The sequence below is a fragment of the Rhinoraja longicauda genome, chromosome 3, assembly GCF_053455715.1.
Source record: "Rhinoraja longicauda isolate Sanriku21f chromosome 3, sRhiLon1.1, whole genome shotgun sequence".
Taxonomy (NCBI): domain Eukaryota; kingdom Metazoa; phylum Chordata; class Chondrichthyes; order Rajiformes; family Arhynchobatidae; genus Rhinoraja; species Rhinoraja longicauda.
This window is the reverse complement of record NC_135955.1, coordinates 69,828,392-69,847,973: the sequence shown is the minus strand read 5'-3', so window position 1 is coordinate 69,847,973 and position 19,582 is coordinate 69,828,392. Positions and strand designations below refer to the sequence as shown.

The 19,582-nt window shown below is 37.8% G+C and overlaps 1 protein-coding gene across 5 annotated transcripts in view; it reads left to right on the top strand.

The window, feature by feature from the left end:
- The window catches only part of dcp2 (decapping mRNA 2), a 53,392-nt gene extending 38,958 nt beyond the window's left edge, over positions 1-14,434 (top strand). For 3 of the 5 annotated variants that reach the window (XM_078396338.1, XM_078396340.1, XM_078396336.1), the window contains 3 exons: positions 1,577-1,684; positions 2,040-2,091; positions 2,210-14,434. In XM_078396338.1, the coding sequence (XP_078252464.1) occupies positions 1,577-1,684; positions 2,040-2,091; positions 2,210-2,379 (330 nt within the window). In that variant the 3' untranslated portion in view covers positions 2,380-14,434. The remainder of the gene's footprint in view (positions 1-1,576; positions 1,685-2,039; positions 2,092-2,209) is intronic. The other 2 variants (XM_078396339.1, XM_078396337.1) reach the window with 2 other exon arrangements.
- Positions 14,435-19,582: the final 5,148 nt, after the last annotated feature.

Below are 19,582 nucleotides of genomic sequence, written 5' to 3'. Positions count from 1 at the left end.
CTGACGAACAATAAAGGCTGAAGTCTTTTTCAAAAACATTGCTGAAATACCATCCACTGACAAATATTCATTATCAAGCTAATTTTTCATTTGCTAATTGTGAACATACAATGACAACAAGAAAAACTCTGGCTTAACAAACCTGTCCCACGTCACTGCGATACCTTATGCTTCACAATATGTACACACCACTAATTTGCTGGATGTGTTTTGAAAACCTGGATCAATTTAGGAAATTCCAGATAACTGAAGCTTATCCAAGTGAAACTTTATTCTTAATTCTATGCAGAACTCGCCTTCTGTACAATGTCTTTGAAGTCAACGACAGGTTCAGATCTCACAGGAATGAAAGGCCTGGATAGAGTGGATGTGGAGAGGATATTTCCACTGGTGGGAGAGTTAGGACCAGAGGTCAAAGCGTCAGATGTTCCTTTAGGAAGGAGATGAAGAGGAATTTCTTTAGTCAGAGGGTGGTGAATCTGTGGAATTCATTAACACAGAGGCACAGTAGGCCAAGTCAATGGATATTTTTAAGGCATAGATAGATTCTTGATTAGTATGGGTGTCGGGTAATGGAGAGAAGGTAGGAGAATGGGGTTAGGAGGGAAAGATGGATCAGCCATGATTGAATGACGGCGTAGACTTAATGGGCTGAATGGCCTAATTCTGCTCCTATCACTTATGAACTTATGAAAGTATTGGCATACACCTTGTGTGTTCCAGAGGTACTCTGTTCTCTCGGGAAAGAACTGTTCTTACATTTGACCTTGCAACCACTGGCTTTCCATTGTCTATTTACTTGAAACAGACTGTCTTTTCAACACAGCCAATATACTGAATTATCATGTAAACTATAGTCAAATCACTCCTTAAATTATGCTTATATTATAACTTTTATCCCATCTTATTAATATGTTTAAAATGCTCCTTTCCCTAGGCCTCAATAACCACCACTCATATCATCATAATTTGTCATATTCAAGTCTTTTAGTAAGACCAAATGTATGAGGCATTATCCACCAAGAGGCATTGTCCTTGCAGAGAAGCATCTTTGCGATTGTCGGTCAAAAGCTTTTTTACAAGTTAACTTAGACCATGTCTGGTTGCTTTTGTCCATCTCTCAAGCATCTTGTTTATTTGCTGATGTCAGTCCAATGAGCCTATCATTGGCAATGTGCTTGTCTCTTCATGAACTGGCTTTCAGCTGAAGAGGTCTTTGCAGTGTGTGTTGAGCTATAGAAATAGTATGTTCAAAGTACTTTGAGGGTAACAGTCCAATCCCAATGAAGACTTTTGGGTAGATGTCACATGGCCTAGATACTTAACCATTTTCAGGCTTCTAATTCTTCCCAAACCAGCAAGTTAATTCAAATTTATAATAGGTTTTGTTAACAATATGAAATTCTACTCATTGAGCATTGTTTTTAAAATTGAAGATGATAGTGAAGTTCCTTTTAAATATTTCTGGGGTGCAGGTATAAGTTTGTTTTATCGTAATAAATAATACCATTTAAATGAGGAGGAATCAAGTGATTTTATTTGTTTAGATAGCCTCTTAACGTCATTTCTATATTAGTCACATAATGTCAGAGGCAATGGCAGAAAACAGCAACAAGATACACCAAACCAGAAGAAGAAGCCTAATGGAGTAAACAGTCAGCAGGCCAAACAATACCAGATATTGGTGAGTTCTTGTTGCTATAAATTAAGTAAAAATGAGGGATTGTTCAAATGCCAGCAAAAATGATCGTGAAAAGGAAGAATATTTTTGTAATTCTAGTGGGCTTTAAATATAAAGGCACCTCCAAGAGTGCCTTCCTGTTTGTACAAGTAATCAGCCCAATTATCATTATATGGTGTTTATAATATTTTCTTTGACTTTGCTAGTCGTTAAACAAAGTTTACCAGTATTCCAGATTTTCCCTTCCAACAGTAAGCTAATAAGTTACTTTCTTGTAATGCATTTTAAAGTGCTTTGTGTAAAATTTCCTAATGATCAATGACAAAATGAATTTCAGCTTTAAAAAAATCTTTTCCAGAAATCTGACAAAAAACTTCAGCCACGGCGCCTGCAGGACAATTTTGGAATGGGTAAAATCATTGTGTAACTTTTGCAGCATTGTAAATATAACAATAAATGCTGTCATTCCATTTGAAAACATTCATATTTTAAATATTGCTTTCGGTTCAAATCTAATTTTCTTCTTAGGTACAGTTTGTGAACTATGCAGTTCAAATCAACTCATGGAATTTTCTGGGACATGTAGATCATGTTCTGATCTCTCTGATTCCTGCAACGGGCACTCTGATTTTTCATCTAATGCCTTTCTCAGCTTCAAGTTTGATCGAGATGCAATAATGAAATGCTTTGATCTATGACTGAATGTTGGTCTTTGTGAAGGGATCAGAAGGTTGGAAGGAACATGTTTACAAGATCATTGAAAACTGGGCTTTCATCCGTGGTGTGAAAGGGCCCTACGGATTTTTTAAAAAGTTTTTTAAAATATAAATTAACATGATGTCATGTTTGAAGCAATTTAGCCTTTTTACACTATTACCTTTTCAGTATTTGGAATTGACAGTAGGTTTTCTTAAAATGGTTATTTCAGTAACGCAGAACTGGAAAACAGATGTTTTAACTATTCACGTTACCAGCTTACTTTCTACCCTGCTCCTCCACCTCTCTTAGTTTAGACTACTCTTTCTTAATGTGCAAGCATGGTTGAAGGATGTCTGACTTTTTCAGGTGGGAACTCAAAAAGGTGGGATTATTACAGATTATTTTATTTATGCAGTTTGATGAATCCCAATTTTGGTGATATCATAGTCCAGATGCTGGTTAATTTTTGGTTCCCCTGATGTTCCTTTGTTGACTTTCCATTGCCTGAAAGAACATATTGAATGGTCTTCATTGTTGGTATAGTTACATGGTGTTCAATTGTTTTCATTTTACTGACTGTTTGTTCACTCCTCGTAGTTGTTCCCGGATCTAATAGTCCTGTAACATGAACTGATTTTTCCTTTTATTCAGCAACTTTTGATGCTGTTTTTTAAAGAAAGTTCTCATTTTTCATACATTAGTACTGTGGCCCTTTGTCATGAGAATGGGGCTACTTATTTTAAAACGCCTGTCAGGCCAATTGAGAATGTAATCTCTTCTCTCTGTTACTCAAACTAGTAAAAAGATTAATTGAGTAGTGATTTGAAACCTACTATTTGGGAAATGTTTTAAGAAGTAACTGAGTTCATTAAAGCCCATTGATTCAAGTGGCTATCTCTAATGTATAAAAATAACCCTTGGTTAGCTGTGGCAATGAGAACGTTGACATTATACTTTAGCAAATATAAATAATGGACATTTTGTAGATTAAAATTCCATCAGTCATGATGAATATTAGGCAAAAGTCTATCACAGAGTTATATGTCCAAATTAGTGAGATGAGGAATATACTTCTGAAAAGTAATTTCAATTTATCTAGTCAGTTCATCTATTTTATGAAGATACAACCTTGACTGTCATCTTATTGCAGAAAAAAAACTCAACCAGAACATCATGATTTTAACTAAGTCAGTTGTGCACTGCAAAACTAGTATATATCACACAAATGATGGTTTACTGTAAAGTGATTTTATATTTTAACTTTTAAGGTTGCTCAATTTGACATACAAGTAGTCTGTTTGGTATAATAGTATGTCTGGATAGTACAAAAGTAACAACCAAATAGATTATGACGGTACATTGTTTAAGAAAATATGTATCCTTCTTGTTAGCATTTATAACCTTGTGAACGCAGGATTTTAAAACGTTGATGGTATTGTTGTAATAAAGTGTGCATTTGTTTATCCCACTTTCATGCAGTGGGAGAATTTCAACGAAGGATGTAGATTTTGGGATTGAGACTATTTTTAGCTTTAAAAAAAAATAAAATCTATTTACATATGATAGGCTTCGTGGGTAGGAATTTATTTTAAAACTGAGTGCATATTTTACATTTTGGAGATAGTCTTTTAGCGCTTTCAGTGATTATTGATGCCACTTAACCCTCGTGCTAATGTTCGTTCATTTTGCATAGGGCTAAAGGAAAAATTTGCTGTGAATTTGTGCAATTCGGTAGCACTTTTATTGTAGTACTTGAAAATTTTGCTTTAAACACTTTAACGCTTGCTTGCTAACATTGGAAGTGTTTCTTTTGTTTCCTGCACCTGGAAGAACAATTTTAATTTTTAAAGCCTCCTTAAGGTCCTGCAAGCTTGATAAAATTGTCAAAAACTTCTGTTGGGGTTAACTTGACAATGGGGCATGGTCAGTTTGGTGAATAGAAATTATATTTATGATTTTAAGAAAATTACAGTGAAACTAATCCAGAATACAATAGTTCAGAAATACCAATGGTACAGCATCTAGTTCACTCATTGTACACCAAGTCCTTGTTATCTGCAGACCCATGATCCTTGCTAAGTAGGTTATAGATTATTGGCTATGCAGCCTAAATTGGGGTCAGGAGCACAAGGAGACTGAAATGTTGGTCAGATTGCCAGAAGCATGTGCTGGAACTGGAACCAGGATCTGATTTGGAAGTGTAGGAGAAAAGCTGCAGATGCTAGTTAAAATCGAAGACAGACACAAAATGCTGGAGTAACTCAGCGGGTCAGGCAGCATCTGGGGAGAGAAGGAATGGGTGACGTTTCAGGTCGAGACTCTTCTTCAGGCTGGTGGCCGGGTGTAGTGGCCAAGCTCGAGGGCTAGGTCGGAGTATGGGCTCGGCTTGAGATCCAGGGACCTGCAAGTTGAAACTTGTTATGTTCTGTTTCCCATGTTTTAAATTCACTAATTTTGCCAGAAAACTCATTATACAATTCTGTAACATAACGATGTGTTAGGGTAGTATAAGTAACATCCTACAGTATAGAAAATCTGCTGGACCGGCACTATCAAAGTCCTGAGGCATTGGGTGATGGAGAGCAGTTATCAGTAAGGGAGTAAAACCAAAGCTAAGCCATTCTGATTTGTACATTCAATAAATGTGCAATAGGGAAGCCATATGAAAGCCTGATTATTGAATCATTAAGGTTTATTTTGCACTCTTTGAAGATTTTTGACTATAAAATGCAAGTATAATTTTTTTAATCCAAGAGAGCTTTGTATTAGCAATTATTTTTCTGAAAATTTGTTCAGAAATGTGACAGGTAGGACTGAATCACAATGTTAGAAATCTGTCTTTCAAATTATTTTTCTTTGAAGCTTTAGCTATTCGGGGAATGAAAATGAATCCGCATTAAGAGGAATGATTTTACCTCATTTTGTTGGTGATTGATATTTCTGGTGACACAAAATTTGCAGTATAGATATTTTCAGTACAGATACTGTGATATAGTCAGCGAGCATACTCATAAGTCTTGTGTAGTAATATTTTTTAGATGTTTTAGCTAGTTTCAGATATAACATTTATGCTTATTGGCTAAATGTTGCCTCCATATCTACCTAATGGACTAGCGGTAACAGAGCTTTGGATTTGCAGTGGTGCAGTGTACACCCTGGATTGGAAGTATCATCTTTCTTTGTATATTCAGATACATTTTGCAGATTTTAGAAATAATGCTGCTTTGCAAATTGTACCATTTTTTTTGTTATTGGCATTGTTGTTTCTGATGACATTTAAAATCTAAACCCCAATAGTGAGATGCAAATGAAATCTCTTGCTCCAATCCCCCCTTGTATGGAAAAACAGTCTGCTCCCATAAATAGACCTATTTTTTAAAAAGAATTTACTGCATCACCCAGTCTCTCAAATCTAACATTATCTGATATGACATCCCACTTCTCTCACACTTTGTATTGATTGGACAAAAGTCTCACAAACAAAATATGGGATGACTAAAGTGAATATTTCCTTATTCCTTCCTAAGGTACACTCAAACATTCTGCAATGGTATTCTATAAGACTCCAAATAGAGCTCTGATGATATTATCTCACGAAATGGACTGATCAGTAATGGAAAAACAAGTAACTGCAGTTGATGGGTTACAAAAAATACACAAAATTGTGGAATAACTGGATCAGGCTGCATCCCTGGAGAATAAGGATAGGTGACCATTTCAGGTCTGTACCTTTGGAGGAACAACACCTTTTAGACAATAGGTGTAGGAGTGGGCCATTTGGCCCTTCGAGCCAGCACCGCACTTTTATTCCACTTGGGTAGCTCACAACCCAAAAAGGACCTTGACCCGAAAAGTTGCCCATTCCTTCTCTCCAAAGATGCTGCATGCTGAGTTACTCCAGCATTTTGTGTCTATATTTGGTATGAATGGAATTCTCCAAATTTATGCAACCTCTAACAATCCCCTTCTCTCTTCTTCTCTCCCCCCCCCCCCCCCCCCCCGTGCATTACCTGAACCCGCACTTATTTTCCCCCCTCCCTCTACACCGACATTCATTCCTCTGGCTGCAACCTTTCAATCCTTTTGTCTTATACCTGTTTTTTCATCATTAGCCTTTGTCCAACCATCAGTCTATCAACCCCATCCCATTAGTCTGTGCTCGCCTATGACCTACAATGCTTTGTCCTGCCTCTCCTCTTTCCAGGTTTCTTTCCATGTCACCTCTCCATGTTCTCCAGGGGTACTGCCTGACCTGATGAATTACTCCAGTACTTTGTCTTTTTTTGCACGATAATGGTCCTGGCACCATCCTGTCTCAGTACATCTGTGGCTGAAGTCCTTATTCATCTGTCCTGTCTGAATGATAACATTGTTAACAATACAGTACTTCCTCATTACTGCACTGAAGAATAAGCTTAGATTTTTGAACCCACATTCTTCTGAACAATTGAACCAGATCTGATACCTAACTAACTAATTTAAGTTTTAATGTTGAACTTTGTGTGATATATCTTTTTCACTTGGAGCCTTTACCAGTGAAAAATAAAGGGAGACATGGTTTTTCTATTTGGGAAGAAAGTACCTGTTATTTTTTGTTTAATTTGTATTGATGGTGTAACATCTAAAAGTATTTTTTAATTTTTGTTCATCTGTGAACATCCTTTGTTAAACATAGAGTGATCATTTTGCAAGCTATTGTTGTGCTCAAGTACTTAGGGATGAATGACAATCTGGCATCTAATGACTTTCTTCATTATTGCCAGAAGAACAAATATTCCAATTGTGTTTAACGGGTTGTCTTAATTGAAGGATAATTGTACTTGTGAATTAAAAAAACCCTTAATGTGTAAGCTGAACAAGGGTCTCGACCTGAAATGTCACCCATTCCTTCTCTCCAGAAATGCTGCCTGACCGGCTGAGTTACTCCAGCACTTTGTGTCTACCTTCGATTTGAATCAGCATCTGCAGTTCTTTACTACACCCTTAATGTGTAACATTAAGGCCATCAAAAAGGCCATCAAAATGCAAATATGGTAAATGCAAATATGGTAAATTATCTGCCACAAATTTACAGTCGTGCTTTGTCATGCTATTTAGCATGTGGTGCAGCACAGCAATATATTTTTTGTTTTCAGGTAGAGACCTTGATGTAGCTTCAGTTTTAGTATCGCAAGCCTCCGCTTAAAATTCCACTGTCCATTTATCTGGAAACCCTGATGAGTTGTCGCCTGTTTTCACCATGTGGTGTTTCCCTCATTCTCTTCCCACCCATGGGGGCTTGGATCCTGTGCACCTATTCATAGAAACATAGAAAAATAGGTGCAGAAGTAGGCCATTCGGCCCTTCGGGCCAGCACCGCCATTCAATATGATCATGGCTGATCATCTAAAATTAGTACCCCGTTCCTGCTTTTTCCCCATATAGCCCTAGCCCTAAGAGCTAAATCTAATTCTTTCTTGAAAACATCCAGTACATTGGCCTCCACTGGCTCTGTGGCATAGAATTCCACAGATTCACACCTCTTTGCGTGAATTTGTTTTCCTCGTCTCAGCCTTAAATGGCCTACCCCTTATTCTTAGACTGTGACCCCTGGTTCTGGACTCCCCCAACATCGGGAACAATTTTCCTGCATCTAGCCTGTCCAATCCTTTAAGAATTTTATATGCACTATAACATCCCCTCTCATCTTAAATTCCAGTGAATACAAGCCCAGTCGACCCATTCTTTCATCATATGTCAGTCCCACTATCCTGGGAATTAACCTGGTGAACCTACGTTGCACTCCCACAATAGCAATAATGTACTTCCTCAATTTAGGAGACCAAAATTGAACACAATAGTGCAAGTGTGGTCTCACCAGGGCCTTGTACAACTGCAGTAGGATAGCCTTGCTCCTAAACTCAGATCCTCTCTCAATAAAGGCCAACATGCCATGAGCTTTCTTCACTGTCTGCTGTACCTGCCTGCTTACTTTCAGTGACTGATGTACAAGGACACCCAGGTCTCGTTGCACCTCCCCTTTTGCTAATTTGACACCATCTGCCTTCCTGTTCTTGCCACAAGAGTGGATAACCTCACATTTATCCACATTATACTGCATCTGCCCACTCACCCAACCTACCACCCAGCTTTGTGTCATCCACAAACATGGAGATGTCACATTTAATTCCCTCGTCTAAATCGTTAATATATATTGTAAATAACTGGGGTCCCAGCACCAAGCCTTGCAGCACCCCATTAGTCCACTACCTGCCATTCTGAAAAGGATCCGTTAATTCCTACTTTTTGCTTCCTGTCTGCCAACCAGTTATCCATGTCAAGAACCTACCCCCAATACCATATGCTCTAATTTTGGACCTTGTCAAAGGCTTTTTGAAAGTCCAGATACACCACATCCACTGGCTCTCCCTTATCCATTATACTTGTTACATCCTCAAAAAATTCCAGAAGATTAGTCAAGCATGATTTCCCCTTCATAAATCCATGCTGACTTTGACCAATCCTGTCACTGATTTCCAAATGCGCTGCTATGACATCTTTAATAATCGACACAAGCATCTTCCCCACTTCTGATGTAAGACTAACTGGTCTATAATTCCTCATTTTCTCTCTCCTTTCTTAAAAAGTGGAGTTACCTTGGCTACCCTCCAGTCCACAGAAACTGACCCAGAGTCGAGAGAACATTGGAAAATGATCACCAATGCATCCACGATTTCTAGGGCCACCTCCTTGAGTACTCTGGGATGCAGACCAACAGGCCCTGGGGATTTATCTACCTTCAGTCCCAACAGTTTACCTAACACCATTTCCTGACGAATGTGGATTCTCTTCAGTTCCTCCCTCCCACTAGATCCTTGGTCCCCTAGTATTTCTGGGAGTTTGTTTGTGTCTTCCTTAGTGAAGACAGAACCAAAGTACTCGTTTAACTGTTCTGCCATTTCCTTCTTTCCCATTATATTCAAATCACTTGGTCCATGTTTCATGTGTTCCTTTTAAACTCACTAGTAGGTTCACTGGAAATTTTATTAAAATACTGTATAACATCATAAAAACACAGTGAATTATAAATGTGTGGAAATATATAACATCCAGTAATGCAATGTTAGTCTTACCAAACCAAGATTTAGTAAATTTTACTGAGTTTGAAAATGAAGATTACAATACAGGGGATGGTGGAAAATTAGAGAAACAGCACAATAATATATTGGAAAGAGTCAGTGAAAATGGTAACTGAATTAAGGCACTGGGTGATGATCTATTTCTCATGTGACGTTAATTCTATTTCTATGTATGGATGCAATCTGATCCAAGGAGTAGCATTTTCTGTTTCGTTTCCACATTAGCAATGTTCTCCTGAGGTCTTAGTCCATCTTTCTTTAAATAGCAATGGAACACACATTTTTGTTTTTGTTTTTAGATTGTCTTTATAAATTGAAGTGGCTTTGATTAAATCAAATCAGTAATATTGCCTTTTGTGACTAAATATAATTTGCTATAAATAAAACCAGGACAGTCTTCTCAACAATTACAATTAAGAACTGTATCCAATTTGGAAGAAAAGATTAGTTTACTAAATGGAGTATACATAGATTCTTTGTAAACATTACTTAATGGGTAAAAAATAGTAATGACCAAATGCAGTAGATTACTTACATAATTAAACTAAATATTGAAAATGGAATGCAATTCAGGACAGGCTATTAAGTAGTGCAATGATTCAACAAACTGAGTCTGATAAATATAAATGCTCTTCTGATTTTCTATTTGAAGACATTTATTTGATTATTCAAGGCAAGAAAAGTAAATTTATTGTAGCTTAAAATATTGCATCATTAATTGGTTAATGAGTCTTTTACTGGGTATAATCAATTTGCTTTTTATGTTGAATGTTTACTCTAAATATTGTCAGCATTGCTTCATGTTACTAAAGTGAGTTCGCCAAATATTCCAATTTTAGTTGCACGATCCTTCATACATTTGTGCTATGGAATGATTTTTGAAAAATTGAGAATTTGATTTGTAGTTGAATAATAAAACACTGATTTTATAAAGCTTTCTCAGAACAATTCAGAGCTGATAAGACTTATCTGCTCAATTTTTTCCAGAGTACTGATATTTGTAACATGAACTTGCCTTAACTTTTATCAGGAAAAAAAATCATCTGATTATAGTTTGAAAAATAATTTGACCAAATTGATTGACTGACAATGGTTGAACTTTTATTTTGTCAGTAAAAAAAATGCTTCTGTGCAGTCATCTTGGGTTTAAAATGCCATCTAACATGTCAATTAACAATTGTATTAATTACTAATTATTAAAGTTTCGAATTTGCACAAAACTTGTTCTGAAATGTCAGTGATGGAAATTAATAGTTATTTTCAGTGCAGAATCAAGATGCTCTAATATTTTAAGCTTTTAAGAATGAGATGGGTTTCTTGAGGCTAACCATTCTATTTTTTAATTGATTATTCCTGAGGAAAATGGACTTTGTAAAGGCCATCCCCAGGTTACAGCAGGGTTCCATTCTTGAGAAATGTTCATAACCTGAACAGTTCACTAGTTTGAAAGCTGATTACCAAGTGCCCACACAGCAGAAGATGCTCGCAGCTGCACAACAGTGGGCAAATCTATCATGCCAAGTCACTCGCTCATATGTACTGGATGTACATACGTTGGGCATTCAAAAACTGGGGATGTCCTGTGCACAAAGTTACCATCTTTACTATAATATATATCATGAGGAAGACACCTTTCATAAATGTTTTTAAATGGCTAAGTGGATCAGACATTTTTAATTTGAGCTTGACACAGGAAAGGAATAATTGCAATCAAAACAAATATCTGAAGTTGCATTTTTTTTTAAACCAAACAATTTTATTTATTATACTCTGGTTTAATTTAACTAGTCCTTTTTCATAGATACATAGAAAATAGGTGCAGGAGGAGGCCATTTGGCCCTTCGAGCCAGCACCACCATTCATTGTGATCATGGCTGATCATCCACAATCAGTATTCCGCGCCTGCCTTCTCCCCATATCCCTTGATTCCACTAGCCCCGAGAACTATCTAACTCTCTTTTAAATTCATCCAGTGAATTGCCCTCTACTGCCTTCTGTGGCAGAGCATTCCATATATTCACAATTCTGTTGGTGAAAAAGTATTTTTCTCATCTCAGTTTTAAATAGCCTCCCCTTTATTCTTCGACTGTGGCCCCTGGTTCTGGACTACCCCAACATTGGGAACATTTTTCCTGCATCTAGCTTGTCCAGTCCTTTTATAATATATGTTTCTATAGGATCCCCTCTCATCCGTCTAAATTCCAGTGAATACAAGCCCAGTCTTTCCAATCTTTCCTCATATGACGGGGATTAACCTCGTGAACCTGCGCTGCACTGCCTCAATAGCAAGGATGTCCTTCCTCAAATTAGGAGATCAAAACTGCACACAATACTCCAGATGTGGTCTCACCAGGGCTCTGTACAACTGCAGAAGGACCTCTTTACTCCTATACTCGAATTCTCTCGTTATGAAGGCCAACCTGCCATTGGCTTTCTTCACTGGCTGCTGTAGCTGCATGTTTAGTTTCAGTGACTGGTGTACAAGGACACCCAGGTCTCGTTGCACTTCCCTTTTTCCTAATCTGACACCATTGAGATAATAATCTGCCTCCTTGTTCTTGCTGCCAAAGTGGATAACCTCACATTTATCTACATTATTAAACTGCATCTGCCCGCTCAGTCAATTTGTCCAAGTCACCTTGCAACCTCCTAGCATCCTCTTCGCAGTTCACAGCGCCACCCAGCTTTGTGTCATCTGCAAATTTGCTAGTGATACTTTTAATTCCATCATCCAAATCATTAATATATATTGTAAATAGTTGCGGCTCCAACACTGAACCTTGCGGCACTCCACTTGCCACTACCTGCCATTCTGACAGGGACCCGTTTATTCCTACTCTTTGTTTCCTGTCTGCCAACCAATTCTCTATCCATGTTAATACCCTACCCCCGATACCATGTGCTCTAATTTTGCCCACTAATCTCCTGTGTGGGACCTTATCAAAGGCTTTCTGAGTCCAGATACACTACATCCACTGGCTCTCCTTCCATTTTACTGTTGTCCTTTGAAAGTTTCGCAATCCTCTGGCTTCCTGCTACTCTTTGCTATGTTATACACCTTTTATTTTATTTTTATTCCATCTCTAACTTCCCTTGTCAGCCTCAGTTGCCTCTTACTCCCCTTAGAATCTTTCTTCCTCTTTGGAATGAAATTATCCTGTATCTTCTGAATTATGCCCAGAAATTCCTGCCATTGCTGTCCACTGTCATTCCTAATTGTGCTAGCTAGATCATTTCATCTACGGCATGCTCTCAGGGCTAGGTTCCTTTTCCAGTCGACCTTGGCTAGCTCCTCTCATGCGTTCAAAGTCCCCTTTGTTCAACTGCAACACTGACACTTCTGATTTAATCTGCTTCCTCTCAAATTGCAGATTAAAACTTATCATATTATGGTCACTACCTGTTCCTTTACCTTGTGTTCCCTTGTTAAATTTCGTTCATTGGACAACACTAAATCTAGAATTGCCTTCTCTCTGGTAGGCTTCAGTACAAGCTTGTCTAAGAATCTGTCTCGGAGGCACTCTACAAACTCCCTTTCTTGGGGTCCAGAACCAATCTGATTTCCCCATCTACCTGCATATTGAAATCTCCCATAACCACAGTGGCATTACCTTTGTTACATGCCAATTTTAACTCCTGCTGCAACTTGCACCCTATATCCAGGCTACTGTTGGGGGCCTGTAGATAACCCCCATTCGTGTCTTCTTTCCTTTACAATTCCTCAATTCTATCCATGGTGACTACATTGTCAGTCCCTATGTCACCCCTAGCAAGGGACTGAATTTCATCCCTCACCAACAGCTACCCCACCTCCTCTGCCCACCTGCCCGTCCTTTCTATAGGACGTATAACCCTGAATATTCTGTTCCCAGAACCCAATCCTCCTGCAGCCATGTCTCTGTAATCCCCACAAGGTCATATCTACCAATCTCTAACTGAGCCTCAAGCTCATCCACTTTACTTCTTGTACTTCGCATTCATATATAATACTTTTAATCCATTACTCACCTCACCTTTCACATCGATTCCTATTTCACTTGGCCTGATTCTATTGAGGTCCAATAGTTTAATTCTGGGTCGGAATACAAAAAATAAACATTACTATAATAGATTAGCATAAATTGATATTTTTAATAATACGGGACAATAACTCCAGTTCCTACCAATAACTTAATATTTCAGCAGAGAATTGGGAAATTAAGTAAGATTCTTTTACTTCTTTAAGTCAGAAACTGCCAATCATTCTTTCTTAGTCCTGATTCTTCCTGGTATTGTAAATGGTGTTCTCTGCTGGGTAATGTACCTCGTCCTTTCTAAACTATTTTCATTGTTTCTTTATTTCTTGCATTCATCTTGTACATCAGGTATGTAGCTAGTAATGTGAATGTATTTTAGCTTTCATTTTCTTTTCATGTTGCATGTTTAAATTTTTGCATTCAGTTAACAATATGGTTTATATTGTCAGCTCACCTCCAATAAAATGAGTTGGCAAAGTTAAGACAAATCTTGAATTAGCATTGCAGCATTTTTACAGTTACTGTATAGTCCTTTGCATATCTTGCTTATTGAGAGATTCCACTATTGCAAAAATGTATCCATCAGTTTTACCTGTTTGTGGTAAACCAAATAATCGTGTATCATACCAATTTTCTTTTTTTATTGTAATAATTGTGTCAAGCATTTAATAATGGAAAATAGCAATGTTTATATTTTATTCTCTCAAGTTTTTGAATATTAATTAAAGTACTGAGCATAAGTTATTTATCAATTATTTTTTTTCTCCTTTTTTGAACTTTTATTCTAAACTGCAACTGACTTTGTATTGAAATGACATGAGAGCCTGTGGAATCCATTAAAAAATATCCACGAGGCACTAAAATTTTGTACTAACTAATGTTGTGTTTGTTTTTCTTAAATAAAATACAATTTATTACCAGGCCTGTGCTTTTTGCTTTTTGGAGAAAAAAGATGTCACGTTTACAGTTTCAATATTGCTAAGTTTTTTTCACTGTAAGACTCAATGATTCTGTTGAGGTCCAAAAGTTTAATTCTGGATCGGAATAAAAAAAATAAACATTACTAAACTAGATTAGCTTAGATTGATATTTTTAATAATATGGGTTAATAACTCCAGTTTCTACCAATAATTTCATATTGCAGCAGAGAAATGGGAAATTAAGTAAGATTCCTTTTCTTCTTTGAGTCAGAAACTGCCAATCATTCTTTCCTTGTCCTGATTTTTACTGGTATTGTAAATGGTTCTCGCTGCTGGGTTATGTACCTCATCCTTTCTAAACTATTTTCATTGTTTCTTTATTTCTTGCATTCATCTTGTTATTTCTCCCCATGATCACTTTCCACCTGCATCTGGGCAGGACTAGATTTCCAGGTCTGTAATGTAAATTGGCATATTTTCAATATGAAAGACCAATTTCTTTTCACCTCCCACACTGGCATGGCTTACAGATTTTGCTTCAATAATGTAAAACAAAATGCAGAAATCTGAAACAATAAGTCTATCAGCATTTGTGAAAAGAGAAACCAGTCAATATTTCTGGTCGGCATGACTTCTGTTCAAAGGTAGAGATACTGACACATTGTTGACTTTTCTCTTTCCACAGATCCTTCTCGACTGCCTGAGTTCCACCATTTCTGTAATTTTTGCTTTTTCTGCTTTGATGTAAAGAAACCCTCCTCTCCTACCATCACCCTTCTCTGCCACCACCGTTGCCTTTTTATCAGGCTGAACATCCTTGTGTATAGCAATGTACACGAAAGATGAACACTTTAAAATTGAATGAATAAGGATCCAGGACTTAGGTTAGCTAGGATAAGGTTAATGGATGACCAATGTTTGATGTGAAATCATTTTGACGCAGTCATGTTTTGCAAGCTTAGAGCATAGGAGATTGTCCAGCAGGGCATCAAAACATACATATGTGTAGATATAATTTGAAAATGAGGTTTTAAAGACAGTTGGTTAAGGCAAACAATCTGAGTGAGGGTGAGTGTATGGGTTTGAAACTCCGCTTGAAATGGAATGCACAATTGTTACACTCTGAATTAGTTCAAGACAATTTTTGGGATATAGCTGATACCAAAGTAAAATGTGGCAAACACTGCAATGCCTGACTTTGGCCATAGCAATGAGTAAATTGCTAGTCATGGGAATTGATTAAAGGCATGTTCCAGCAAGGAAGAGGGATAAGGATGACAAGAGGATGTGAACAGTGGATGATCAAAGAGATAGTAAATTTGGTCAAAAAGAAAAAGGAAGTGCATGCAAGGATTAGGAGGATGGAATCAGTCTGGGCCTTTGAGGAATGTAAAGAAAGGTGGGTGACCATGAAGTGAGTTTGGTGAGTCAATTTAATTAAAATTGCAAGGCTTTTTATATCTAAATTAAAAACACAAGGGTATCCAGGGAGAAGATAAGACTGCCCAAGGATAAAAGAGGGAATTTGGGCTAGGAAAGGTACGAAACAAGTATTTTGTTTAAACTTGGTAAAAACAATATCTTTTTACTAAGGAGAGTGAAATTAGTATGACAAATGTGAATATGCAAGGGCAGTTTGAGATTGAGGAGGATTTGTTGTGGGCTCCTGAAGATTTCCATAAATTTCCAGGGCCTAATGGATCTATCCCAGGTTATTGAGGGAGGCAAGAGAGGAGAGTGGGAGCCTTGATGAAGATCTTTGCGTCTTTTCTAGCGACAGGCAAGGTTTCGGAGGGCTGGAGAGTATCTAATGTTCCATTGATTAAGAAGTAAGATAATCCTGGGGGAAATATAGGCCAGTGAGCCTCAAGTCAGTTGTAGGCAAGCTATTCGAAAGAATTCTTCAGGATAGGATTTACTCACATTTGCAAGAGAACGGATTAATTAGGGACAGTAAGTACAGCTTTGAATGCGGCAGGTTGTGTTTTACTAACTTGATTGAGTTTTTTGAGAAGGTAATGAGGATGATTGAAAATAGGGTGTTGGATGTTGTCCACATGGACTTTAGAAAGGCATTTAATAAATTTCCACATGGTAGGCTAATCCAGAAGATTACTAGGCATGGGATTAATAGTATATTGGCCATGTGGATTCAGAACTGTTTACTGATAGAGGATTGTGGTGGAAGGACAATATTCAGGCTGGAGCTATGTGACCAGAATGTGCACTGTGAGGAAGTCTGTCAAAACAAAGTGGGATGATATTTATCAGCTAGAAATGGCAGATGGAAGTTAATCCAAGCAAGTGTGAGGTGCTGCACTTTGGGAGGTTAATATAAGGGGGAAATAACCAGTTAATGGCAAGACCTTTCACAGCAATGATGTACAGAGGGATCTTGGGGTCCAGGACCATAATTCCCTGAAAGTGGCAACACAAGTAGAGTGGTAAAGGAGTGTGGTATGCTTGCCTTCATTAGTCAGGGCATTGAATATGGGTCAGGAAGTCATGATGCAGCTTTATAGGGCATTGTTTTGGCTACATTTAGTCTTGCACTCAGTTCTGGTTACACCATTACAGGAAGGATGTGGAGGCTTTGGAAAGGGTGCACAGGAGGTTACCAGAGTGATGCTGGGAATTGGGATGTATTATCTACATGAAGTGGTTGGACAGACTTGGATTGTTTTCTCTGGAATGCCAGAGGATGTGGGGAGACCTGATAAAAGTATATAAAATTATTAGAAGCGTAGATAGGGTAGACTCGGATCCTTTTCCCGAGCATGGAAATATCAAATACAAGAGTGCATAGCTTTCAGGTAAGATGGGCAAAGTTTAAGGGATACTAGACCAAGTGGACCCGTTGAGCCCAAACCTCACCTGCATTGGTGCAGCACCCTCTACCTCCCTCCTCACCCACTTCCCTTACCTCCCACCTCCATTCCCCCTCCCTCCCTAGGAGATAGATTTAAACTTTAAAATGTTAATAACTTTAAAAATATAACACCGATTTCAATTAAACTTCTTTCATTAGCACCAAAGGGATAACGGTGAGTAAGGCGGGCCTAAAATTGTCATGCTGTTGTGTATCGTTTTGGCTGTAGTTCAGGAACAAACAAACAAACGAGAGTTTTAGTATATAGATATGCAAGACAAGCTTTTTACATGAAGGACATGCATAAAGAGTGGTGAGTGCCTGGAATGCGCTGCCTGGTATGATGGTGGAGACATTAAACTGCAAAGAGTTCACTCCTCTATTCCCTTAATGATTTTATATACCTATATTAAATCACCTCTCGGCCTCCTGTGCTCCAAGGAATAAAGTCCTAGCCTGCCCAATCTTTCCCCGAAGCTCAAAGCCTTGAGTCCTGGCAACATTCTTGTAAATCATTTCTGCATTCTCTCCAGCTTAATAACATTCTTCTTATAACAGGGTGATCAAAATGGAACACAATACATTAATGCAGCCACACCAATGTCATACACAACTGTAACATAATATCCTGACATATATAAGCGAGTTCGGTATCTCAACTGAGCACGCGCAGGTCATAGGTCGCAGGGGAAAAACATTCTCACCGGCTGATCTCCGTGTAAACAAACCTTCGTTTCATCCGTATTTTCCAGTTTTGCTTCGCAGAGGTAAGAAAATACTGCTTTCAAAACTTAATTAGGTGTATATATGGTTAATTTGTACAAAACTACGATGATTTTGTAGGTTTTATTGTTTTATGCTTCAGTGAGTGAGCAAGATAGTGACTGAATAACATTTTTTTATTGTTCTTTGTTTTGGAGGGGGGGTGGAGAATGAAATGTATGATTTCTATAACTATCAAGAGACGTCTGAATGAGTCTCAGTTCATCTCTGAGGCTAGAATATTTGTTGTGGTTAAAGTTTGATGCAAGTTAAGGACAACGTTTTCTATTTCAACCTGTTTCAGTGCTGCACCGAATGTGTTCTCTTACCCGATCGCAGACATGCTCGCTGCTTTTTGTCTGAAATATTGAAATTAACGAAAATGTTGCCGTTAATCCGCACTTCAGAATTAAGTTGGGGAGCGGGGCGATCCCGTGACGTTGATATGTTTTCATTTTCGCCAGTGGGGCAAGGAAATCCGGCGACGTGTTTGGACCCACAAACTCAATGACATCAGTCTGAGCCGCCCGCCTCTTTAACACACTCTCTGACACAATGTTCACATCTGCACATTCACAACTCAAACTGTTGGCCCGATGCACAATTCCCAGGGTAGGTTTTCCTCTTCACTCAATCTTTGAGAGAAGTGGAGGAAGTATTATATTCTTTACCAAGTAATAAATCTCCAGGGAAAGATGGTTTCCCGCCTGAGTTCTATAAAAATTTTAAAGATTTGTTGTTACCAGTATTTATGGAAGTGATACATCAAGCGGAAAAAACTTCTACATTACCAGAATCCTTCTCACTGGCAATTATAACCGTAATTCAAAAAAAAGGGAAAGACCCTTTAAATGCATCTTCTTATAGACCAATATTATTGTTGAATGCAGATTATAAAATAGTTGCTAAACTTTTGGCAAGGAGATTGGCAGAATATTTACCGAAGCTGGTTAAAGAGGACCAAACTGGATTTGTCAAAAAAAGGAAAATATCTGATAATGTAGCAAGATTTATAAGTATTTTACATTTAGCACAGAAAAGAAAGGAATTGAGCGTAGCAGTTGCTTTAGATGCTGAAAAGGCATTTGACAGGTTAGAATGGGATTTTTTATTTAAAGTATTAGAGAAGTACGGATTGGGAAATGGTTTCATTAACTGGGTAAAAGCTCTTTATAAACAACCTAAAGCCAAAGTGGTGACAAATGGCCAATCTTCTCAATCATTTAATTTGGAAAGATCTAGTAGACAGGGATGTCCCTTGTCACCGGCTTTATTTGTATTGGCCATTGAACCTCTGGCAGAGCTAATAAGATCAGATTTAGACATTGAAGGATTTAAAGTGAATCAGGAAAATCACAAAATTACTTTATTTGCAGATGATGTTTTAATTTGTCTTACTAGACCATTGGAATCCTTAAGAAAATTATATTTCAGACTGGAAGAATATGGGAAAGTATCAGGATATAAAATTAATAAAGATAAAACTGAAATAATGCCTCTTTCTGAAGGTAATTATG